The sequence below is a fragment of the Toxorhynchites rutilus genome, chromosome 3 (genome assembly GCF_029784135.1).
Source record: "Toxorhynchites rutilus septentrionalis strain SRP chromosome 3, ASM2978413v1, whole genome shotgun sequence".
Lineage (NCBI taxonomy): Eukaryota > Metazoa > Arthropoda > Insecta > Diptera > Culicidae > Toxorhynchites > Toxorhynchites rutilus.
In genome coordinates this window covers 325,278,896-325,306,686 of record NC_073746.1, presented here as the reverse complement: position 1 = coordinate 325,306,686, position 27,791 = coordinate 325,278,896, and the positions used below count along the sequence as shown (strand labels likewise).

General features: G+C 40.5%; 1 protein-coding gene across 1 annotated transcript in view; it reads right to left on the bottom strand.

Moving 5' to 3' along the window:
• Positions 1 to 27,791, bottom strand: part of LOC129774533 (protein tweety-2-like) — a 114,039-nt gene that overhangs the window by 2,729 nt on the left and 83,519 nt on the right. The window contains exon 2 of the mRNA XM_055778282.1: positions 5 to 122. Coding sequence (XP_055634257.1) covers positions 5 to 122 — 118 coding nt within the window. The remainder of the gene's footprint in view (positions 1 to 4; positions 123 to 27,791) is intronic.

Genomic DNA, 27,791 nt, shown 5'->3' with positions numbered 1-27,791 from the left:
CAGCCGTGTGACTTGGGCTTCCGAGGCTTCCGGTCGCAGCATCTGGTCAGCAGGTAGAGAAGCAGGAACACCAGTGAGATGATTAGAAGGGCCGCCGGTATGGAGGCCAGTATGCCCAGGCTCTGGAAGAAAACCGAAAGAAAGGTGGATATGATTAGTTCGCTGATCGACGATAAAGTTGTATTAATATTTCGAACAACGATATTTCGATATTTCGAATAACGATATTTGGGTCGCCGCAACTACTAACTGACCCAACATGTGTGTATGTGTGTGTATGAAAACGCGGTGCAGTCAACCCGCCGCAGTTCATTTGCACGGTCGCCGTTTATCGTGTGTTTGGATCGATTTTTTTTCTTCTTGGAACGAGAATCAACTACCGTCGAGTCCTCGTCTTTCATGTTAACAAGTAATAAAATATACAAACTTATAGCCGCAATGATGCACTGCTGTTGCTGCTGAAACTGTTGCATTTGCGGGTAGCCTTTAAGCAATGCAACCTACACTGTTTATGGGAGGGAAAGTTACGATTCTCTCCAGTTTTGTTTTGCCTTCAGCTGGTTTTATAAATCTACACATCTTGGACCGTGTAAATGTCTACCGCCAAACTAATTTCACAAATATCATTCAGCAAAGGTACAACAGGGAAGTTGTTAGTCGTAATTGGAATAGAAATTGGACACGATGGGATGTAAAAAAAAGAACATTAGTTTCACCATGCCCTTTTCGTGCCAACATACACGCCACACATTCGTAAACAGAAGCAAGTAGCATATGAAAGAAGGGGCATGGTGGGTGACTGGCAGCGAAAACCACCGAAACCTAAAATTGTGTACACCGGCCGGGCGCTCATCCGTCTAATCGATATTGGCTATCGAGCGCGAGTTCAGCGTAATAAGCCAGTTTGAAAGGTTTTGGCAAGAAAGGACTGACATTGCGGCGGCGGCTGCACAAAGGTGCCGAATGGAAGAGGGACCGAAAATTGGCATTGCCATTGATATGATGAGTAAATGTTGGCAAATTCAAGGTCCTGCCATGTTCGCATGAGCCGGGCCGGGCTAAAAGCTAGAGCATTTTCCGCCGATTTATGACGGGCACGTGATATAATCGAGAGTCGAGGGAATTTGATAGCTGACTACCTCTGCTAACCGCCGGCCAATTGGGTTTTGCATTAGCGGAAAAAAGTTGATATGGCAAATGTTTGACGTGGCTGGAATGCTGAGTTTAGACGGGGGCAAAGTCTGATCGATTTTGGAATATTACATAAATCATGTTATGTAGATAATTTTAGATATGAAACTATTTGGTTGTATACATTTAATTAGATTTCAAATAGTAGATGTTTATTATAGATCAGACAAATTGACAACTGACTGACATTCAATCTTTTTATGAAATTAAATATTATAACGAAGTCACACAATTCAATTTTTAGTAATGATTTTCGTTGAACCTATGCCCATACGTCGTACGTTGTATGTACGTACAGTGATGGGCGCAAAAAAAAACCATCCCCATTTGAAATCAAAGTGTTCTAATAACGGGTGTAATAAAAAATGAGAATTTTTCAATACCTTCCAGTAACTCAAATAAAGAGCGTAAAATTTTCTTTCTCCAAGAAAATTGCTCTTTGGGCTCCCTAGAAACAGTAGGCGCGTTTGGTTTGAATTTAGTCAAAGCAAAGATGGCGTCGAAATAGCACGTGCTCCGCGAACGCATTGTACGGTTCTACGGAACGCATTTCCAGCAAGGAAAAAAGATCACGGTGGCACATTTTAAGGAAGAAAATGTACCTGTCTGTACGGTATATCGTATCCTGGGTTCCCTGAACGTAGAGCGGAAGGTTGGAAGTGGTCGTCCGGTGACGATATGACGAAGCAGAGGAAGACATCGTTAAAGAAGCTGTTTGACAACAAGGACACAACCAGCTTGCGTGACGCCGGTCGGAAATATGACTGCTCCCACGTATTGATCCATCGGACCCTCAAGATGGAAGGAATCGTCTGCAGGAAGAAGACGAGGTCGCCGGAGTACACGGAGGAGCAGATTGAGACGGTTAAATCACAGTGTCGGTGGATGATCAAAAAATACAACATCGCCATTTCCGACCGGGGCATTTCAAAGCCTTGGTTTAAGCCGAGCGGTCTGGCAATCAACCAACAAATCTATCGAGAAGAGTGCCTCGATAAAATACTGCTGCCGTTCCTGAACAAGCATCACGCGGATGGGAAGTACGTCTTCTGGCCGGACAAGGCGTCTTCCCATTACGACAAGAAGACGCTGGCGTATCTTGAGGAGAAAAAGATACCGTTCGTGCCGAAAGATCGTAACCCAACAAACTTGCCCAGTGCCGCCCAATAGAGGATTTCTTTGGCTCACTCAGTGCCCTAGTGTATAAAAACAATTGGAGGGCCAAGGACACGAAGCAACTGACTACAAGAATCCGGAATTGTATCCGGAAAATGGACGTAAGTGCCGTACAACGTTCTTGCGAGAGCATCGCGACAAAGTTGCGTCGAACAGCAGATCACGGCCCTTACTCAAATATTCACTGACATTTTTTTGAAGAAAATACATTATGTTATTAATAAAAAATACTGAAATAGATGAAAAAAATTTTTTTTTTTAATATGTGATTGAAAAAATTCTCATTTTTGATTTAATTATAAGTATTGGTCACTTGGTCTAACCACCTTGTTCGTTGCGCTCCTCGTTGTCTCGTACCAGCCGGATTCCCAATGCATACCATTTTAGGATAGTTGTCCGACATTCTTGCAACATGTCCAGCCCAGCGTATCCTTCCAGCTTTGATTACTTCGCCTCCATACGTCATCCTCCTGTACACCGCCGAAGATAGTTATCAACACCCGTCTTTCAAAGACTCCGAGTGCTCGCAGGTCCTCTCCGAGTATTGTCCAAGTTTCGTGCCCGTAGAGGACGACCGGTCTTATGAGCGTTTTGTACAGGGAACATTTCGCACGATTGCTATGTCTGCTATGTTGGTTTTAGACGTATTGATTTCCAGTCCAGTTCTCTCTGCTTCGTGCTTAAGTCTGGTTTAACGATCAGCTACCGTCTCAAATGTTCTGTCGACGATGTCTACGTCATCAGCGAAGCAGACGAATTGACTAGATGTATTGAAAATCGTACCACGCAAGTTAAACGCCGCTCATCTCATAACACCCTCTAGTGCAATGTTGAACAGCAGACAAGAGAGACCATCACCTTGTCGAAGCCCCCTGCGGGACTCGAATGACTCAGATAATCCACCCGATATTCGCTCACGGCAACGTATTCTATCCATCGTAGCCTTACCCAGTCTTGTCAGCTTCACGGGGAAGCTGTTTTCGTCCATGATTCTTCATAGCTCTTCTCGTGTTTTTGATTCGTATGCGGCTTTAAAGTCGATGAATAGATGGTTCGTAGAGACACTGTACTCACGGCATTTCTTCAAAGTCCAGTTTGTCTCCGTTCTTGATGATAGGACAAATAACCCCATCTTTCTCTCCTCCGGTAGCTGTTCGGTTTCCCAAATTCTGACAATCAGTCGATACAGATAACTAAACAAATTGTTCCGTGCCCATCTTGAAAACTCTACTCCATACCTTGATAAGTTCCGCTACGATGCCATCTTTGTCAATTGATTTGTTGTTCTTAAGCTGTTTGATGGCATTCCTAATTTCACCTATCGTTGGAGGTGGTACAACATCATTATTTACTGCACCAACGTAATCGCTTCCATCGTCATCTTGGTCCTCTGCCCTCTACGCCATTCAGGTGTTCATCGAAGTACTGCCTCCACCTTTCGGTCAAATCACGTTCGTTCTTCAGTATACTCCTATCCTTATTCCGACACATTTCTGCTCGTGGCACAAAGCCCTTTCGGGATGTATTGAGTTTCCGATAAAACTTTCGCGTTTCATGAAAACGGTGCAGCTGTTCTAGTTCTTCACACTCTTCCTCTCCCTTGCGGCGTTTCTTTTCCCGGAAGAGTTGGGTTTGCTATCTCCGCTTCTGCCTAGATCGTTCCACGTTCTGAAGGGTAGCTTGACGCAGTATTAACTCCCGCGCATCGTTCTTCTTGTGTAACACTTGCTGACACTCATTATCGAACCACTCGTACCGTCGTCTTTGTTCCACGTGTCCTGGGATGTTCTCCGTTACGCTGTTTATGGCTGATTTAATCATGCTCCAACAGTCCTCAAGAGAAGATTCGTTAATTTGGCCCTATTCTGGCAGCACAGCTTCAAGCGAATGTGCGTAGTTTTCGGCAAGATCTGCTTGTTTCAGTCGCGTAAGATTTTACCGTTCCCGGCATCGGTGCCGAATGTTGTTTACAACGGATAGTTTTGGGCGTATCCTAACCATCACTAGGTAGTGGTTCAAATCGAAGTTAGCCCCTCGATAGGTTCTGACGTCAGTTATGTCCGAGAAATGCCGACCGTCTATAACAGTGGTGGCCAACCTACGGCCCTACAACATTGTTCATGCGGCCCGCAGCCTGATTTAAAAAAAATCATATGAGCGTAATTAATGATATAGCTGAAAATTCTTCCATACAATTAAATAAAAATAACTTTGTGAGTATTTTTTGTTAATCGTGTGTATCTAAGCTTATCATTTTCTGTTTTATTTTCAGTTTTCTCCATGCTAATTTAACCTTCTGAATATTGTTCTCACAGTACTCACAGGACTTTTTCACGCTATTGATTCTGTTCTGCTCACACCCGCAAAAATTCGTGCAAGTAACGGCAGTAAATGTCACATCCGGTGTTCCACAAGGTTCTCACTTAGGCCCTTTACTTTTTATCCTACTCGTAAATGATGTGTTACTAGTATGAACTAACCCCAACATTCTAATATATGCTGATGATATGAAATTGTACATGGAAGTAACCAAATGTAGTGATCTTGTGATTTTCAAACATAAAGTCTTTTAGATATTAATGTGAAAAAATGTAATATTATATCGTATACTCGAAAACATGAAACTTATGACTTCATATGTTCTCTAGGATTTGAAACTGTAGAGAGATGCGTCAAAATTAGAGATTTAGGTATAATTCTTGATTTGAAACTCACTTTTGGCGAACATTACAATACAATGATCAATAAAGCAAATAGTATGCTCTGTTTCATAAAAAGATTTAGTTACAATTTCAGTGATCCATACACAATAAAAACATTGTATATAAGTTTTGTTAGATTTATTTTAGAATATTGCAGTGTTGTATGGGCACCCTATCAAGAACTGCACTCCAATCGAATAGAATCAGTACAAAAACAATTTTTATTATTTGCCCTGAGAAAGCTAGGCTGGACAACATATCCCCTTCCCCCATATGGAGCTCGTTGTATGTTAATAAATATTGAAACACTTGAGAAACGCAGAGAAATTGCCACAATGTCATGTTTAATTGACTTAGTTTCACACAGGATTAGTTTTGAAAACTTACTTGAAAATCTAAATTTTTATGCACCAACACGAGCCTTGCGAGCACGCAATTTGTTCAAACCAACTTCATTTCGAACTTTATATGCTATGAATGGTCCACTTAATAGAATGATGAGAACGTATAATAAGTACAGTAATGTAATTGATGTGACAATGACGAAGAAATTATTGAAAAAGTCATTGACTGAAAGATCATTGTATTCGTGAATTACAGTTTTGTCATATATGTTTGCTGCGTTGCATTTCGTAATTCATTATTAATACAAAATACATGATACCTCTAATAATTGATTTTCATAAATATAGCTATTAATTATTCATTAAGTATAATGTAATTATAAGCAATGTATGTAATTGTTGTCTATTATAGTTTGACGAAATAAAGAATAACCAAATTCGGTTGTTAGTGAACGTCAAACGATCCTTCTCCTTGACACATCCTTGGGTTGATTGGCCACCACGCTTCTGCATATTGACCATTACAATGAAAGCTGTACCTAGCTCGTTAGTGATGCAGCAGCTCTGATAGATGGTATGAACATCGCGAAACGTTCGTACTATAGATCCTCTCCAACACACTTCCTGCAGCGCTACGATGTAAAACTTGCGGTTTTTCAATAGTTCGGAAAGCACACGAGTACTTTCGATGAAATTGAGAGATCGACAATTCCACGTTCCGAGTTTTCAATCGTAAGTCCGTTTCCGTCGCCTGGGTGTCGATTACTTCAAATCTTCTTGTGTATCGTTCGTTGCTAGATGTTTTAGTGATGTGGCTTGCAAGGCCTGCGATCAACCCCACTATCTCGCAGGAGGACCATCATGATACTGCTGCTTTACGTCCCGAATACCACCAGGATTGGGTAAAGATGCCAATAACTACGTCAATTCGCTTAGAGGAGCTGTTTACGGGTTTTTGTGTCTTTTCTTGGGGACTGGCAATGCCTAATGCTCATCTCACCACACCCTAGACATTTCCCATGAGCCAGTGCAAGCCAGAAAAACGATCTATGACGATGGAATTCCTGACACGAACGGGAATTGAACCCGAAGCCCCCATCTTAGCAAGAGCAACGCTTACCACTAGGTCATGGGGACCACACAGTCAATACTACGTAAAAGTAGGTAATTTATGGACCTTTTTGGACCCCTTTGGCCTCGATAACCAACTGACAATATACCGTAAACAGGAACACCATAAAGTTTGAAAAAATAATAATACTGGAACACTTTGATTTAAAATAGGGTTTTTTCTGTGCCCATCACTTTAGCAACTTCTCAGTTGTGGCTCTGAGACCATTTCGAAGTTTGTTTCATGATGAGAATATTGTGAATAAAGCTTACTAGGCTTTTAGATGGAGATATATTTAGATGCTTAATAGATTTGGTTTACAACGGACATACCTGTACATCGAAATGTTTTATTTGAAAGAAGCAAATAAAGGGTGTCCCACATCGAATTGCATCACGAAAAAAACGCTGTGGAAAATTACCCTTGGAGTAGTCGTGAGCTCGGAAACTGCACACCACCCAGATGTTGATGAAGAAGCATTTGCTACCTCTTTTGAAACAACACATTGGATGAGAGTTTGAAAAGGATCCACACTTTTTGTTTCCGTTATGCATTTAGATGTGGGACACCCTTTAGTTCGAAGGCTCATCCAAGTCGCCAGATTTAAACACTGGCAAAACTTTGGCGATTTTCATAGCATTAGAATAAATACCAGTTATGATTATACTATTGAAGATTTTAGAAATAATCTCAGGGAACCGTTCTATGTTTTATCAGGTCTGCTGGAAAGTTATCTTAACCCAGGTATTCCTTAACTTATCAAGATGTTGACTTCGTTCATGGTAGCAGGTCACAGAAAAAAAAGAGTTATCAACACGTTTTACTGGTTTCCAATAATCAAAATTGTTGACCGATAATTGACTGGCCAAATTTTTTACCAATATTGGAGTAATAGTGATACACAACTTCAGTAACATCAAGATCTGAATCTGAGATTTTCTCATCAATTCTCAATTTAATTCTTTTACTAGGTTTAGAGCAGAGATCGAAATTCTCGCTCGGCTGCGCGATAAATATTCAGTCAATCAATCTAGTTTTCGATGAACCGTGTATTGTTGATATTTTCGTCTCTTCCTTTTCACCGAAAATTCTTTTTCAGAGAGAAAGAGATGTGGAAAATCTCTATCTCGGAAGTTCAACGAGAATGCTTTTTCGTCTCGCATTTGGTACTGAAAATATGGAGCGAAAAATCAAAGCTAACTTTACCAACATTAGTCTGTTAGAGCAGCGTCCAAACGATCTGCATTTAGACAGCGTCTGAATTGTACAAATATTAATCCATCTCATGTTCATTTCACGACGAAACCCAATATTGCCGCATGTTTTCAGCTGTACTGAAGAAGTGAAAAACCATTATCGGCATCAAGGAGTCACTGAAAACGAAACCATTTTTCGGCAATCATAACTCACCGAAAAATAAAAATCGGCTTTGCGTTTCTCGCGAGAATCGAAGTGAGCGTATAACATTCTCTCGCCTCCTATATTCTCAGCTATTTTTCCCTGTGGGTGAAAATGGATGTTTTTCGTCTCAAATCGGCGAGCATTTCTATCTCTGGTTTAGAGCGACCAAAAAAAAATTCCAATTCCATTTTTCCACGCGTTGGGATTATTCGAAATTTTAAAGCTTTTTTCTTAATATACTTTTAAGCACTGCTTCTTTAGAATTTGTACTTTTTTAGATATACGTTTGTTAGGGTGCTGAATGAACGAATGTATGGGAAAAAATCGACCCTAAAATTTAAAAAAATAACCCCATACAAAATGTTCACCACCTAGGAAAAACATCCTATGCAAAGTATCAGCTCAATCGGACTTCAGGGAGAGTGGCGCGAAGCGGTGAAAGTTTGAGTTTTTTGAAAATCGAAAAATCACCCAAGAGGGGAGATAAAGGAAATTAGGGTTCTCAAAAAAAAAATGTCTTAAAGTTACATGATGCGTAGAGAATTACAGTTATTAAAAAAAATTGTCAAAAATCGACTATTCAGATGAAATAACGACCAAGTGCTAAAAATAATATTTTTTTTGACAAAATATTTTTCCCGAGATGACAGTAAATATCGACGTTTCGTGCAATTATAATACATTTGGCATCAACATAAAAAAAACGAAAACCCCGATTTCCAATTATTTTTCGGTTTTCAAGAAACTCAAATTTTTAACGTCTGCGACACCAGTAAATGAAGTCCGATTGAGCTAATATTTTGAATTGGGTATATTAACGTGCAAATTAACATTTCTCATCAAGTTCCGAATGAAAAATCGACAGAACTATATTTATAGACAACCCAAAACCATACGTTTTGCCTCATATTCCCAAAAGTCCCAGAGTGTCGATTTTTGACATTTTTTTTCGAAATGACAGAAGATCACGAAGTTTCAGGCAATTTTAAGACATTTGGCATCAAAATTTGTTTTTGAGAGCCCCGAAAGCTTAAACTTTGTCCGCTTTGCGCCACTCTTCCTAAAGTCCGATTGAGCTGAAATTTTGTATACGGTGTTTTTTTTTCGAGGTGGTGAACTTTTTTTTTTGGGGTAACTTTATGAAATTCGTGCAAATTAACATTTCTCAGCAAGTTCCGAATGAAAAATCGAGAGAACTATATTTATAGACAACCCAAAACCATACGTTTTGCCTCATATTCCCAAAAGTCCCAGAGTGTCGATTTTTGACATTTTTTTTCGAAATGACAGAAGATCACGACGTTTCAGGCAATTTTAAGACATTTGGCATCAAAATTTGTTTTTGAGAGCCCCGAAAACTCAAACTTTGTCCGCTTTGCGCCACTCTTCCTAAAGTCCGATTGAGCTGAAATTTTGTATACGGTGTTTTTTTTCGAGGTGGTGAACATTTTTTTTTGGGGTAACTTTTTGAAATTCGAGATATTTTCATTGGCACCCTAATGTATGTATTCAGCCATTCCAGCCATGTATTCACACCACTATATTTCTCGGATTTCCGTGAAAAAGTGGTAGTTTTGTTCATTATCACAAAATATCTGACTCGTATTTTTTATTTTTTTATTGGGGTACCCATTTCCATTTTAGAGTCCAAAAAATCACTTTACTCCGCTTTTATTCAAAAATTTATAACTTTTGAACTAAACCAATTTGAACGAATGACATATCGATTTGAAGCCAATTAACTACACGTTTTATTGAAAAAACATTACAATTGTCAAACATTTGGGTTTTGTTTTCTTAATTTTTGATTACATTTGTTTTCTAATTGTTTACATGGCTTTGGACAAGAGGGCGCTAAATTTGTTTATATTTTTTCTTGAAAGCTGAGGTTCTTTTACGTCTTGGAGGCATTAAAGTTCCCAGTGGAACTTTTGCCTTTTCAACGTAGGTATTACTTGTGTTATTTTTATTAGTGGTACTTAGTTGATATTTCTATGCCGGAAAACACGCCTTGAATGTATTCTGGAGTGGCAAGCTCTAGTGTGACCTCAGTGCAAGTTGAAGAATTTTTTTTTACGAAAAATCCCCCGACCAGAACGGGAATCGAACCCGAAACCCCTGTGCACGATAATGTGGGACGCTAACCACTCGGCCACGGGAGCACATATTTTACATAACGTATCCAAAAATCAGAGACGTGTTTTTCGTTTCAAGTTATGATTTTTCAAAGTAACGGGTGTTCGATAAAAAAATGAGAATTTTTTCAATCACATATAAAAAAAAAAAATTTTTCCATCGATTTCAGTATTTTTTATTAATAACATAATGTATTTTCTTCAAAAAAATGTCAGTGAATGTTTGAGTAAGGGCCTTGGTCTGCTGTTCAACGCAACTTTGTCGCGATGCTCTCACAAGAACGTTGTACGGCACTTACGTCATTTTTCCGAATACAATTCCGGATTCTTGTAGTTAGTTGCTTCGTGTCCTTGGCCCTCCAATTGTTTTTATACACTAGGGCACTGAGTGAGCCAAAGAAATCCTCTATTGGGCGGCACTGGGGCAAGTTTGTTGGGTTACGATCTTTCGGCACGAACGGTATCTTTTTCTCCTCAAGATACGCCAGCGTCTTCTTGTCGTAATGGGAAGACGCCTTGTCCGGCCAGAAGACGTACTTCCCATCCGCGTGATGCTCGTTCAGGAACGGCAGCAGTATTTTATCGAGGCACTCTTCTCGATAGATTTGTTGGTTGATTGCCAGACCGCTTGGCTTAAACCAAGGCTTTGAAATGCACCGGTCGGAAATGGCGATGTACAACATAACGTTTTTTCAAACTTGTGCTTGAACTTGTATTTCACTTCAGGCGGTGTGGATGACTTGTCGCTAGAGTAGTAATTATCATTTCCTGGAATATGCGTTTTGGACAGCGGAAAATAGCTTTCGTCGTCCAGAACGAAAGACGTCCCGCGGTATTTTTTGGTCATCCACCGACACTGTGGTTTAACCGTCTCAATCTGCTCCTCCGTGTACTCCGGCGATCTTGTCTTCTTCCTGCAGACGATTCCTTCCATCTTGAGGGTCCAATACGTGGGAGCAGCCACATTTCCGACCGGCGTCACGCAGGCTGGTTGCGTCCTTGTTGTCAAACAGCTTCTCTAACGATGTCTTCCTCTGCTTCGTCATATCGTCACCGGACGACCACAACCGACCTTCCGCTCTACGTTCAGGGAACCCAGGATACGATATACAGTACTGACAGGTACATTTTCTTCCTTAAAATGTGCCACCGTGAACTTTTTTCCTTGCTGGAAATGCGTTTCGTAGAACCGTACAATGCGTTCGCGGATCACGTGCTGTTTCAACGCCATCTTTGCTTTGACTAAATTCAAACTAGCAAAACCAAACACGCCTACTGTTTCTCGGGAGCCCAAAGAGCAATTTTCTTGGAGAAAGAAAATTTTACACTCTTTATTTGAGTTACTGAAAGGTATTGAAAAAATTCTCATTTTTTATTTAACACCCGTTAAGTCGCTAATGTGCTTCGCTAATTAATTGGCTTTAATTTGATGTATCGATCATCTGAATCGATCTAGTAGTTCAAAGGTTATGAATTTTTGAAAAATACCCTAAGTATGTTGCCGAAAGACCGTTGGATATGACCATAGTGGCATCATTGACGTAGCTTCCCTTTCGTATAACCTAGAGTGATTAACACTCCTATACTCGCGCATTGGTCTGTCAGACCGACAAATCAATAATTCATTCATTTCTCAGAAAATGTCAACACTACGACGTTGCGATTCTCTCTAGCTTCGTTATTCGTCGTTCGTCATCGTTTAGCGTATCGCATGTGTTGGTACAAAGGGGACGTGTGTCACTTTTTTAACACTTTCGGTCTGACACACCGACGCGAGTATAAGTGTAACTTTATTGGACAAGAACCTTTTTTCTTATTTTAAAATATTGTTCAATGAAATGTATAAATTAATGTTAGTGGCGTGGAATATTTATTGAATATAATGCATAAGATCATTACCGGACTATTCTCTTTTGATTTCAGTCCTTTTTGTAGCTGGATTGAACGGATCCATATATTAACTATTATTCGATATATTCGTCGTTAGATACATACGTTCAAAAGCAAAATATGAATGTTTGACTTTCGTATAGCTATTCGCTAAATATAATGGTCATACATATACACACTTGTGAAAGAATTGTAAACGTATGGTATGGTGGCGTATGGTAATTTTTAACAGTTACAGTTTCGGGGATATATTTTTTCTAATGGACTATATCGACAAGAAAACAAAAAAAAGAAAAGGAAGTTCCTAGAAATCCTTTTATATCATCTTTTTATGCCCCATCTAAAAAAATGCATTACTTCTTAGTTTACCAAGAATACAGATACAAAAAATATTAGAAATATGCAAACTTTATATTCCAGAACCTTTATCATCTGGTGATTATCTAGAAGGCCGTTATACATTCTTCTCTTTGATAATAGACCCGAAAAATACGCAACAACTGCATGAAATGTAAAAATATGTTTGCTTCGAGCATGAATTTATGCTATGTTCTGATTCTTACTCCAATGAAACCACAATCGATTAATACGATTTTATGTTGTTTTATAGCTCTTTATACTTCCATGAATTATATTCAGTTGCTTACTTTTAATTAATAACAGTGAAAAATTCGAATTTCGTTATTTGTGTTGGAGTATCAAAAATTACTCTGTTTTGAGGAGGCTGAATTAAATGACTATTAAAACATAATAAAGACGAAGAAAACATATTTTTTGGAGTTTTTTCATTCAATCATACCCTCTTCTTCAAATAAATGCCATCAAAGCCTGAAAAATACACAATGGCAACTTTACAGAGAAGTTCAATTTTCGGTCTGTGACACCGTGCGCGAGTATAAGTGTTATGATTTTGCACGCGAGTACAGGAGGGTTTAAGAAACACTTTACTATGGGTCACCCTGTAGAAATGAACTACCTTGCAATACATTGAGAGAAAAAATATAAAAACAAAATGAAATCATTCACTGAAAAATCCATGTTACATAACAAGATATCAACAAAGAATGTTGCAAATATTCCCACCCATCAATCCACTGTTATTCACAAGCTGAACTATTTTCCCCGTCAAGCAAGAAATTCATCTACTTTCCATCCGTCAGCAATCCTTCATGATGTCATGTCACATGCCAGCGCGGATAGAATATCATCCTCTGATGAAATCCCTCTCGGGCATTTTATTCCGCGAAATGAGCTTACATTTTCCGCACTAAGAATCTCATCGCATTCCACAGAGGTCGAGGCGAAGAGGAAGAAGCGTCTAGATCCGAATGGCTGCGCGTGGCGATTGAACTTAACAAGATAGATAGAACTGCTCATTGATTTAGGACACAAATTCGATAGAAAGTTTCAGCAATCTCGACCCAGATGCGTCTTACGGAAAACGCAGCGTCAGTTATCTGGAAAAATGCACTTGACTGAAGTAAAGCACTCGAGTTTTCCGAGTTTCACGTTGCCAAATGAAGAAAGCTGGGGCAAAAAAAAAAGATCGAAAACACATTGCGACGAAGCATAGCTAGAAAATTACTTCACGATTCCGTAATCCGTCTCCCCAGTCCAAACCCTTCGGTTGCATCGCGGTGAAGCTCAACTGGAAACACATACGAATAGAGGAAGAAACATGTTTTGTTTTTATGTAAATATCGTGCATTCGACGAGTGTTCGATTGCTGGAAACTAGAACCGATTTTATGTTTGAAAAGTGAAGCCTTCAATTGGAGAATGTTTCGGCGTGATCCGCGGGATAAAAATATACGCTTGTTGACGACCGTATCTATCCTCCATTGAACGATAACCCGTCGTATTGTTCCGTTGTGATTCACCATAAATTTATGTTTTTGGCAGATATATTTTTATTTCCACACCGCAGCTATTTTCGTCGTCCCATTGCGCTACTTGCCTGAAGTGAAACGGGGGGGAAATAATGAAACACAGTGAAATTCTCCCGGAGATGTGTTTTTCTTGCTCATTGCTGCCCTATAAGATATAGTCTGGATTGTTCACTTGTTTTTGCTAGTCTGAGGGCACTGCTGGCGCCACACGGAAATTGTTTTGATGACGGTAAGGGAATTGATTCAATTTTGTTTGCTGGTTTTCTTTGGGACTCAAGATGGATCACTATTGGAAGTAGCTGTGTAGTTTCATAATGTTCTCTCCTGAGGACTTATTAAGAGTTCCATCGGAACACGAAAATGAAAGCACACTCGTCATGAACAAAGTGGTTACTATCATCAGCAGTGAACGCAAACTTGGCGAACGCAATAGGAAAACTAGACTGAAGATATGCGGAAAAGTAAAATATGAGCCTTCTGACTTCTGAGTTATTTCTTTATATTTGCATTTAATTGGGTACCTTCATTCATCGTACGCTTGCATGTGGTGCTGCATTCGGTTGTGTGCACATCAGCGACTCTTGGAAAAAAGGGACTCTTTGCGCGCACCGTTGTGAGCTGGGGTGATGAATCCTTTCTTAGCCCACTGCGCCCATTGCAGGCTACCCGCGGGGGGCAAAACTCACATTGTTTTCCGGTCAGAAGCTAAAGGGTGTGTCACATCAAATTGCATCACGGAAAAAACGCTGTAGAAATTCGCCCAGTAGACCGATCCTTTTGAAAATTTTAGACAGTAAAATAAAAACTATTAAACAACTTTTGGCATTTTCTTTTTATTCATACTTCGAGCCCAAGGCCGTATGCTCGCACCTTCCTCTTTACCCCGTCCATAAGGTTCTGTACAACGTCAGGTTGTAGTTTTTTTTTTTGAACAGAAATCCATTTTCTCTTGAAGTCCGCCTCCGATTTGACAATTTTTGGGTTCTTCCGGAGGGCCTGCTTCATAATCGCCCAATATTTCTCTATTGGGCGAAGCTCCGGAGCGTTGGGCGGGATCATTTCCTTTAGCACGAATGTGACCCCGTTGGCTTCGTACCACTCCAACACGTCCTTTGAATAGTGGCACGAAGCGAGATCCGGCCAGAAGATGGTCGGGCCCTCGTGCTGCTTCAATAGTGGTAGTAAGCGCTTCTGTAGGCACTCCTTAAGGTAAACCTGCCCGTTTACCGTGCCGGTCATCACGAAGGGGGCGCTCCGCTTTCCGCAAGAGCAGATCGCTTGCCACACCATGTACTTTTTGGCAAACTTGGATAGTTTCTGCTTGCGAATCTCCTCCGGAACGCTGAATTTGTCCTCTGCGGAGAAGAACAACAGGCCCGGCAGCTGACGAAAGCCCGCTTTGACGTAGGTTTCGTCGTCCATTACCAGGCAATGCGGCTTCGTCAGCATTTCGGTGTACAGCTTCCGGGCTCGCGTCTTCCCCACCATGTTTTGCCTTTCGTCACGGTTAGGAGCCTTCTGAACCTTGTATGTACGCAGATCCTCCCGCTGCTTGGTCCGCTGGACGAATGAACTTGACAAATTCAGCTTATTGGCGACATCCCGGACCGAACTTCTCGGATCACGTCTAAACTGCTTAACTACGCGCTTGTGATTTTTTTCACTGACGGAGCATCCATTTTTGCCGTTCTTCACCTTCCGGTCGATGGTTAGGTTCTCGAAGTATCGTTTTAGTACTCTGCTGACCGTGGATTGGACGATTCCCAGCATCTTACCGATGTCCCGATGTGACAACTCTGGATTCTCGAAATGAGTGTACAAGATTAATTCACGACGTTCTTTTTGTTCGACGACATTTTTCCAAATTTACGAAAAATTGACAGTGAAGCATGGCCAACGTGATCTATACACTCTTATCTGATTATAAGCGAAAGCTGAAGATATAATTCCTAAAAATTTAATTTCTACAGCGTTTTTTCCGTGATGCAATTTGATGTGACACACCCTTTATGTGACATTTTGTGCACGATATAAATTGAGGCATTTTCACACTGTTGATTCGGGCCTCAGCTCTCCGCCACAAAACGAACAATCGCGTGAGGAAATAGTTTAAAACGTAATTAAATTGTTTCCACAATGAGCCGAGCGGAACTTTCTTCGGAAGAGAAGGTATTGCGCGTTCTCCGGAGAAAGAGTGCCCGGAATGCAATTCCGTCCGTTTGGCTAAGGAGGGTTGATATTAGCATCAACTGGGGACCAGACCAGGGGAGGGACCCTTTCGCTGCTCGCTTTTTGATACCTGGAATAAATGAATGGGTCACTTGATCCGGTGTGCTGCGCTGCTGCCAGGTCTTTCAGGTTGGCCGAGTACGGAACAAATTGAAGTGTCCTTTCGGGCGAGGGAAAATAATTTATGACACACCGCGGTTACATTTCCACTCACACTCACACACTCACACAAGCTAACGCGCTAACAAAAAATGAACTCACTCGCTCTGTTGCTCTCTGAAAACACACGCAATCAAATCGTTTTGGTGGTGGAATTAAAGTGGGAGCAATAAAAGATTTTCACTGGCACTGCTTTTGTCCCTGACAAAAAAAATGCTCTACGAATAGGATGTTAATAGCTCATACCTTATTATTACGGACGTCACGTAGGCTAATTAGACCCACGGGGAAGTTTTAGTCGACTGTATAAATCGCAGTTGTTACTTCGTGATTTTAGGTAATCAGTGGAATTAAATGAAGAAGATATCGGATGACAATCCATTCTCAGTGTACAAGGTTCGGTGATTTGGAAATTTCAAATAGCTGAATAACGATATCGATTCCATTTTGAGATGTTAGCTTGATTCTGTATTGCCTGGTTGCCTGGAAGGTTCGTGCCGCCACGAAGACGCTGATCAAGAATAATTCACGATTGAGATGTATGGGTTCCACATAATTTGGTTTGATCTGAGCATCGGATCAATTGTAACTTCCAGACAGCAGATAGACTATATACGTGCCGCATTTGACGAAGTTTTCATTGTATATTTATAAAAGATTGGGCTATTTGAAGTGACCAATGGAAATTATTTTGATTTCTTCTCATTAACCACTACACAACAGCATTGTGTGATTATCGTCTTGAAGAAATCTTTTTTTGTGCAATTTTATATTTTTCCTAAATTTGGCTTCAAAAAAAAGCAAATAAATTATGTGACCACAGTGCAAGTCACAAAAATTTTTGAGGAAAAGTCCAGGTCGTTCTGAAGGGAGAAAACGGATACTGCATGAACATTAAACAACGAGATCCAACCACAAGTACTGCATTCATTACGAACATCATTACTTATTTGAAAGATAATGTTTATGAACATGTGATGAGGAGCGGAAATGAAACAAACAAGAGAGTGTGCTCGAAGGTTTTTATGTGTATCGTACGATGGTTCGACGTGGTCAGGACAGCGTCATTCTACGATGTCGTGAGCGGTGCCAACAATTCATGGTCGACATGTACCCAAAAGCTGAAGGTGAACTACTACGATGCCTACGACACAATCAACAAATGCGGCGTGAGGAAGAATACATTCACTTGCGAAACGCTATCATGAACAACACCGACACAGTCTCCGCTATTGCCAGACCAAAACGCAACGCATTGTCAAGACATTACAGTACAAGTGCTCAAACAAAAAGTAAAGTCTTAATGGGCTTCATTACAACATTACATGTATTTGGCCTCACACGTTGTTGGATGTATTCGGTTGAGTGGCAAAAGCGAGGATTACCTCATACGCACTAAAAATGTGCGTTTGGTAAGTCGACAAAATATGTCCTGAGCAGTGTTACCACACGTACAGATTTATCTGGAAAGGTACAGATTTTTTTTTGTTATTTTTGGTGCAGATTCTGTACGGTACAGAGTACAGATTTTCGTCAAAAAGTACAGATTTGTACAGATTTTTTCCGCGGGTGAAATTTCTTACATTCAAACAAAGCTACATTAAGGTACATAACTACTTCTACGCCGCAGTATCGCTTGGTGCGGTAGCTTCAAACTTTTAATAAATGATAGTATTTAATCTAGATTCAGAGAAACTATGTATAAGCATTATCAAACACACGAATGACGAGTGAAATGCAAATGTGATATTTGTAGTAAATGAGTATTTTTTATGCTAATAAAACGGATTTCTTTCTTTAACGAATATGTTCGATGGTACAGATTTTTGGAAGAAAAAGTACAGATGGGCAGGTATGGGCAAAATCGCATCGAAATTCGTTCAACAACACTCATTCACAGATAAAACTCAACCTTCTATTTTTCGTTTATGCTTCACTTTATTTGAGACAGTAAACATTCACCTATCATCTTCGCAAAGTACATTCTCGATTTGAACGGAAAAAAAATACTGTCACGATTCCGCTCATCTATTCTCAGAAAATTTTGCATTCTCTCATTTGCCTCTCGGAATGACGTTAGATGGTGATAGAATCAAATTGGAAACTTTTGTTTCAGCCAGCGAGTGTCTCTGTAATATCATTCGTTTTTCACTCAAATAGCAATCATTGAGCCTCGATCGCAGCAGGAAAATATAGGTAGATAATTGAAATCGAGTTGTTTCCTGTGTACTATTGCAATGTCATTTTTTTTTGTTTCTAGTATGAAACGATCAAAGCCAACGCAAAAGACTATATTAACGCAAGTTATTAATGAGCGGGAAGGTAGATTCATGTGCACTTGAATGCTGACAAGGAAAAGTGTACATGGGAAAATAAAATCAACCATACACGTTCCAAAGGAGTATTCATTCATTGAATGTTGTTTTCCACTCTTTGTTTTGTTATGTTCACTCTCAGTCCCGAATGAATATGGTCGGAGAGTGAAAAATGATTCATGTGCAATCTCACGATTGCTTGCTGCATTCTTTTCAAGAGTGATTTATAATCAGGTGTAGAGAAATGAGCGAATGAACTTTTCCATACTTGCAAATGGGTAAGATTTTTAACCCCTCTGGTAAATCAATGGTGTAATTTTCTCGGGAATTCCAAATCCGTGTACTGATCAGCAACTCAACCGTATTCTGAAATCCGATCGAGTCAGAACGGATCGTAATTTTTTTGTTATGTAATCCGTTCTACTTAAGTCCAATTGAGTTGTGCAAATGGGGCAATTCACAAAACGACACTATGCTTCGTGTTCCATTTCCATGAAGCAGAAATGGTTCATGGAACTTGGAACTTCGGGTGGAATAAACACGCTTTCAAAATAAAAATTAGCTCTACCGTATCGAATATGTGTTCTATGTAATAGAGTAACATATTCTCTGCGCTGCGAAAAACCATGAATGAAAATTGTGTCTGAGAATGATTTTTATATGATTTACTAGCTTACCCGGCAAACTTCGTCCCGCCCAAAATTTGTTTTTTGTTATCAATACCTTCGAACATTCACGTTTTCTTACTATGAGCAAGTTCATGGGTCCAATCGCAGAACTGTAAATTGATTGATCTTCTAATCGACCACGTTGAATTTACCTTTTACTATAAAATTCCTAGTATTTTTAACAAAACTCATCATTATAATATCAGATTATTTTCAGACACAATTCTCGTTCAAGATTTTTCAACCACTTGCAAATAACATGTTGCTCCGTTGCATGGAATAAATGTTTTATACAGAAAATATGATAGACCAAAGACAGTCCTAAATCGGATAATTTCTTCCTCGAGTTCTAGTCTTATCAACACATTCGGCGATACTTTTTTATTGGTATAGATGGAAGAAGATATAGGAGTGCGTTTCATCACATTAAAATCCATTTCCAGTTTCGAACATAGATCAATTTCGCTAGCGCAAACATCAAATGGACTAACAACACTCGTCACTATGTAATTGTGGAACATATGGGTCCACTGCTTAGTTTTTTCTTCTTTTTGTTTTTCTGGTATGGGACATTTTATATAGCACATGGACACTGACAGATTTTAGGTAATTTGATTTCTTCATAACTACATTGTGTCAGCCAGACCACTGTCGGCCGAATCATGTCCACACTCACCTGCGGGAGCTGTTGGGGGAGGACCGATAAGCAACAGTCGGTCACGTGCTTCACGGCAGGAATCTCCCTAATTCCCTAATTCCTCAACCACCATAAAAATATTTATTGCGCCCTAAAACCTTCACATGCCGTATTTGGTTCCATTTGCTTGATAGTTCTCGAGTAATGCAGAAATTTGTGTTCCATTTGAATGGAAGCCGAAGCCGTGTGGCCGACACGGGATACTTCCTATTGGGGTGCAACTGACCATTAATCAGCGACATTCCCCTAGCCTGTACCTCATATCAATCGTGGTGCATCTCTCTTGCTTTAGGAATCCAGGGTAGAATGGTCACTGGCCACACCCTTTTTATGCAATTTTATTATTAGTGCGATTGTATTCAATGAATTAGCATGCTCAGCTATCAGGCAGCTACCGAATTAAGAAGCAGCGCAGCGAGTCTGAAACTAAACTCGCTGCGCTGCGTCTTAATTAGGTATATGGGAGGATGAGTGTAAAGTGTTAGCTTGATAGTATTTTGTGTTTGCTTTCAGTTATCTGTAATATACAGGGTGGGCCATTTAAAGTGGAAGGATTTGTTTTTGCAATAGCAAAGTAAAGAAGTGGAATTTTAAAATTTTTTTTTTAAATTAATTTATTTTGGTCCAAGGAGATTTGTTCTAACTACTTTTTGATTATGATATCTCGTAAATGACCGCCTCTGGCCTTGACCGCAAAATGTGCCCTTTTTTCGGCATTTTCCATCACTTTGCCCAATGAGGCCGATATGGCAGCAATTTCTTGTCGGATATTGTCTTTCAGCGCAGCCAGGGTCCTTGGTTTACCAGTATATACCTTGGATTTTAAATATCCCCATAAAAAAGTCAGGAGGCGTCAAATCAGGTGATCTCGGTGGTCAGTCATAATCGCCGTTTTTCGATATTAATCTTCCGGGGAACATTTCGCGCAATAATTTGGTCGTGGCAGCCGCTGTATGGCATTTGAATTTTATACGGAAACATTTTCAAATCAACACGAATTAAGCGTCGGAGAGTGGTTAGAGCGATGCCTAACTTATGCGAACGATGGCGACCTGATGTCGATGGAGTCTCTGCAACACTGGCTCGAACGGCATCAATATTCTCGTCGAAACGTCTTGGTCGTTGTCTGGACAGATGACTGGCATTACCAACACTACCAGACGATATAAATTTGGCATATAATCGACGTATAGTGTTGTCTCCAGGCGATGTTTTAACTTTATTGACGTAGGACTACGTCTAACCGGAAGATATAGGGGGTAAAATGGAAATCTAGGCACTGAACAAGTAGGAAAAAATGCAAGATTTGGAACGCTTATAACTCGAGCATTTCTCAATAGATCGCAAAGGTTTTTGCATCAATTGATAGGAAATATATCTACGCATCTATCATAACGAATAACATTTCATTTTTCTTGAGATAAATAATTGAATAATTGTGAAATATCAAGCATTGTCAAAATGCACTATGTGCCCATTTTTGATTGGTCCATTTTGTGCTCCTCAAATCGTACCGACCAAAACGGGCAACCAGAGCAGCAGCGAAATAGAATGAAGCACGATTGGAAAGGAAAAAGAAAAAAATGAACGGAACATTGGTCGCAGTCTCACACATGCGTAATTCTCGAGCCAGCCAGTCAGCTTAAAAATCCCCGCTCCGCTGCCGTAACGATTATTCTCATTCAAACCGTACACCACATCGGTTCGCATCACAACACATCAACAAGCCAACCCAAGCAGCCATGTCTGGACATGGTAAAGGAGCAAAAGTGAAGGGAAAGGAGTTCCCCGCAAGGGTAGCTAGCCCGAGCGCGTTAGTACCAGTGCACCAGTCCACCTAGCCGCCGTTATAGAGCTTCGGCTGCCGAAGTGATCGAGTTGGCTGGCAAAACTGCTCGCGCTTTGGTTCGGTGGACATCAAGACAACAACAGGCAGACGCAAACGCAATCGCAAAACGGCAGCAGGTAAAAGAAGAAAAAAGTTTGTTCTTTATACAAACTGCTTCAATGGCAAATCCAGAACAAGGCGGCATCGAGGGCGTTCGAAATGGTTTTTTTCAAAACCACGAGTACAAAGTTTCTAAATTGGAACCATTCCATAAAACAAGGCGCTTTTCAGGGCCATTAAACCTTCCAAAAAAGAGTTTAGGAAATACAGTTCAATGCTTTCTAAAACAATATCCAAAATAATAATAAAACACAAATTGATTTTTTCATAATTTGTTTGCCAGGATCTGATGAGTATGTGAATTTGGCAGTTGTTCTGAGCTTATTGATTTTCACCAATTCTTAAATTGCTTCTAGATTGAAAGTACAGTAATTTACACTTATCTCGACATTTAGCTAATTGGACGGACCTGTAATGCGACATATTTAGTTGGACATTTTTGTAAACATAGAGTTCGGGGTCCAAATTATGACCCCACATTGAAAGTCGACACTGTACCACTGTCATCGCAAATGTTCAATTACAGGTTAAAATTACCTCCAATCCGATACTGAGTGGTGGTAATGCGACGTGCCATTGAATGTAATTTATTGTAAAATATGTCACAAGCTGGATGGGAAGAATTTTTTCAACTGTGAAAGCTGTGGCGAGTGGCAAATGCAATCGCTAAGCAGAAAGGTTTAGCCGAATAAGATGGGGATATCGAATGATAACAAAACAATAAACTCTTTAGATTGAAGATAGTTTTGTGATCCTGAAAAGGACCCTTTTTAGCCTGCATGTGAATCCAACGAGCGAACAAATCGTAATGAATGTATTTTTTTGCCATCGCTCCCTTTTAACGCTCATTCGTTCGTCTCGTTGGACTCGCCCCTCTGGCTGAGTCTGCCGATTTGTCTCTATCCTGTGAGTGTGTACCGCTAGAGTATAAAACACGTGGACCCCAAAAAAATATCTTATTTTCTTTCAAACCGTAAACCCGTGTGGTTGTACGGCATCGGCATCGTGGACGTAACAAAGGAGGACAAGTTAAGGGAAAGCCAAAGTCTCACTCGAACCGTGCAGGTCTCCAGTTTCCTGTTGGTCGCATTCACTGATTGCTCCGCAAGGGTAACTAGGCCGAACGGATTGGTGCCGGAGCACCAGTATACCTAACAGCGATTATAGAGTTTCGGCCGTCGGAGTGCTCGAGTTGGCTTGCAAAGCTGTTCACGACAATCAGAAAACCCGCATCAAGAACAGAGCAGCTTCGGTTCGGCGCTCATCAAGGCAACAATTAGTTTCAGTGAGTGGCAAAGTGTTTCTCCGGCACGTCGCATTAAATTGTAATTTACTGAACAACATGTCACAAGCTGGATGGGAAGAAATTTTTCAACTGTGAAAGCTGTGGCGAGTGGCAAACACAATAGCTAAACAGGAAGGTTTAACCGAACAAGATGGGAATATCGAGTGATAACAAAAACACAACACCAAAGGTTCTTTTCAGAACCATCAACATATTCATAAAGAGTAAACAGTGAACTAATCCATTTTTCAGGTAGATAGGTAGGTATTCACGTAGGAGAAGAAAATAAAACAATATATTTAAAATATATATTTAACAAAAGCTGTCCCCTTTGCATAGTCCTACGTCACTCCGGTTATGTCCCTGACATTACCCACCCGTCTTTTTTTATTTTTCCACGCACGTTTAGTTAACACAATTGAGAAGTTATTTTGAATGTACAGCTGAACAATTTCAGCGCGTTGTTTAGGTGTGTATTGTTCCATGGTTAAAATTGTACTGAAATGACGCTTCCAACGCGGTATGACATTTGTTAATCTGACATCTCTGTCAAAAGTTATGGGGTTGCCAGATGCTTCCACTTTAAATGGCCCACCCTGTATGTTCGAAAGCAGATGGAACCTGCAATGCTTACTGCTTCTAAATCTGAGGTGGTCTTGAGCGGGATTTGTTTTTTATGTAAAACAAGGGCTTTTTATACTCAAAGCATAACGTTTTCAATGTATATATTTAGTCCGATATATTGTGGCCGAGACCTAAAAAGGTCTAATAATCAAGGGTGACCTAAAAAGGTCACCCTTGATTATCTTCAACGGCTACAAAATACCGAAAATATTCTAATTTTCGTTTCGTCGAGTAGTTATGTCCGCATGTACAGATTCACTCCTCTTATCGCAGTTCCGATTCTACCGCAGAGGAGATGTTTTCAGGTCACCCTTCAATATCTTCAGCAACTACGAAGTGCATTTGATTTTTGAATATTCGTTTCGGCGAACAGAGGAGACCTTTTCAGGTCAAAATGTGTTTGATTTCCGAGTTGTCGTTTCTTCGAGTGGTTGATAGTTCGCGTTCACATAATCACATCACTTACCACAGTGAATCCTGATTCTTACCTCTCCCACTAACAACTATCCCTTCCATGATCATCGCTACGAAACCACGCTATAGAGGCGACCCTTCTGGCCTTCGGGCGGCGATTATCCTACTAACATTACTCCCCTTCCCCTGGTGACTGTACTGGGCGTAGCCGGCGTTGTTATTGACTATTTAAAGCTCGAATCACCGAAACTTGCACAATGAGAATGATTGGCTACTCCCAAGCTTGTTCTTTATACAATTTCACTGGTTCAGGTCAATCACGGGGAGCAACTACGAAGTGTATAGTCTACCTAAGATCAAGCTCAATTGTATTATTAGTGCGATTGATTTGTGCTATTCAAGCTTCGATCCATATAAATAAAAATGGAAGGCCAAATGTTTTGCTAAGTGACTCGTGGAAGAGATGGTCCGATTTTAGCCGTCTTTATTTTGATGTATTCGTCTCTTCCCGTAGTTGAATATAGCGGAGAGAAAAATCGGAAAATTATCGAAAAACTGAATTTCCATATGTTGTACATTTACATCATGATAAATGTTGTTAGCTTAGTTAGAAAAATGTTCGAAAAAATTCATATAAAAAAATATTTTCGGCGGGACGAAGTTCGCTGGGTCAGCTAGTTTAACAATAAAATCGCACAAAAGAGAAAACACACGAAAAACGAGCCGGCGAAAGTTCGTCGGGGAATGTTGGGGCCATTAAAATAATAAATTATTTCCTATTTCATGAATTTCTTATTTGATGAGGACATTGTGTAAAGATTTTTGTGCTCCCGTGGCCGAGTGGTTAGCGTCACACATCAAGCCGGGTGTTCGGGTTCGATTCCCGTTCTGGTCAGGGGTATTTTTAGTCAAAGAAATTTCCTCCGAATTGCACTGTGGTCACGCGTATTCTAGAGCTTGTCACTCATAATGCATTCAAGGAGTGTTATTTGGCATAGAAATCTCATCTAAAGGGTGTGTCACATCAAATTGCATCACGGAAAAAACGCTGTAGAAATTTGATTTTTAGGAATTATATCTTCAGCTTTCGCTTATAATCAGATAAGAGTGTATAGATCACGTTGGCCATGCTTAATTTTTGCATTTTTGCATTTTTCGTAAATTTGGAAAAATGTCGTCGAACGAAAAAGAGCGTCGTGAATTAATCCTGTGCACTCATTTCGAGAATCCGGAGTTGTCACATCGGGACATCGGTAAGATGCTGGGAATCGTCCAATCCACGGTCAGCAGAGTACTAAAACGATACTTCGAGAACCTAACCATCGACCGGAAGGTGAAGAACGGCAAAAATGGATGCTCCGTCAGTGAAAAAGATCACAAGCGCGTAGTTAAGCAGTTTAGACGTGATCCGAGAAGTTCGGTCCGGGATGTCGCCAATAAGCTGAATTTGTCAAGTTCATTCGTCCAGCGGACCAAGCAGCGGGAGGGCCTGCGTACATACAAGGTTCAGAAGGCTCCTAACCGCGACGAAAGGCAAAACATGCTGGGGAAGACGCGAGCCCGGAAGCTGTACACCGAAATGCTGACGAAGCCACATTGCCTGGTAATGGACGACGAAACCTACGTCAAAGCGGACTTTCGTCAGCTGCCGGGCCTGTTGTTCTTCTCCGCAGAGGACATATTCAGCGTTCCGGAGGAGATTCGCAAGCAAAAACTATCCAAGTTTGCCAAAAAGTACATGGTGTGGCAAGCGATCTGCTTTTGCGGAAAGCGGAGCGCCCCCATCGTGATGACCGGCGCGGTAAACGGGCAGGTTTACCTTAAGGAGTGCCTACAGAAGCGCTTACTACCACTATTGAAAAAACTACAACCTGACGTTGTACAGAACCTTATGGACGGGGTAAAGAGGAAGGTGCGAGCATACGGGCTTGGGCTCGAAGTATGAATAAAAAGAAAATGCCAAAAGTTGTTTAATAGTTTTTATTTTACTGTCTAAAATTTTCAAAAGGATCGGTCTACTGGGCGAATTTCTACAGCGTTTTTTCCGTGATGCAATTTGATGTGACACACCCTTTAAGCACTAATAAAAATGACGCAAGTAATACTACGTTGAGACGGCAAAGTTTTTCTAAGAACGTCAGGACCATTAAAGAATGAAAATTGTGTTAATTTTTGTGTTGAATAATACAACCAGTGAATATACTCTATGATATACAAAATAGTATATTGACAATGGTAGTATTTCTTCGGAACAAATCCTAAGAAAATGTCCACTTATCTGTAAACAAACTTTTGACGTAGGACTACGTCTAACCGGAAGATATAGGGTGTGAAATGGAAATCTAGGCACTGAACAAGTAGGAAAAAATGCAAGATTTGGAACGCTTATAACTCGAGCATTTCTCAATAGATCGCAAAGGTTTTTGCATCAATTGATAGGAAATATATCTACGCATCTATCATAACGAATATCATTTCATTTTTCATGGGATAAATAATTGAATAATTGTGAAATATCAAGCATTGTTAAAATGCCCTATGTGCCCATTTTTGATTGGTCCATTTTGTGCTCCTCAAATCGTACCGACCAAAACGGGCAACCAGAGCAGCAGCGAAATAGAATGAAGCACGATTGGAAAGGAAAAAGAAAAAAATGAACGAAACATTGGTCGCAGTCTCACACATGCGTAATTCTCGAGCCAGCCAGTCAGCTTAAAAATCCCCGCTTCGCTGCCGTAACGATCATTCTTTGTGTGGACACCGACTGGACAACATCGTTGCTGGACGAGCTGGACGGCGAGGGATCGAGTGGTAGCGCTGGAGTAGAGTAATAGAGTAGAGTAGAGTTTTCAAAGGGCCTTTCTCAAGGCTAGAGACGAATGAACTGCAAAAGTTTAAAGTCTCTATAATACAATACCTTCCTTCCTTCCGTAACGATCATTCTCATTCAAACCGTACACCACATCGGTTCGCATCACAACACATCAACAAACCAAAAAAGGAGGAAAAGTGAAGGGAAAGGCAAAATCCCGCTCGAACCGCGTTGATCTGGAGTTCCCCGCAAGGGTAGCTAGGCCGAGCGCGTTAGTACCAGTGCACCAGTCCACCTAGCCGGCGTTATATAGTTTCGGCCGCCGAAGTGATTGAGTTAGCTGGCAAAGCTGCTCGCGACGATAAGAAAACCCGCATTCGGAACAGAACACATTCGGTTCGGTGGACATCAAGACAACAGGCAGTTGCAGCGAGTGGCGAGTGGCAAACGCAATCGCAAAACGGTATCAGGTAGCAGAAGAAAAAAGTTTGTTCTTTATACAAACTGCTTTGGAGGCAAATCCAGAACAAGGCGGCATCGAGGGCGTTCGAAATGGTTTTTTTCAAAACCACGAGTACTAAGTTTTCTAAATTGGAACCATTCCATAAAACAAGGCGCTTTTCAGGGCCATTAAACCTTCCAAAAAAGAGTTTAGGAAATACAGTTCAATGCTTTCTAAAACATTATCCAAAATAATAATAAAACACAAATTGATTTTTTCATAATTTGTTTGCCAGGATCTGATGAGTATGTGAATTTGAAAGTTGTTCTGAGCTTATTGATAGTTGGGGACTTTCCTGAT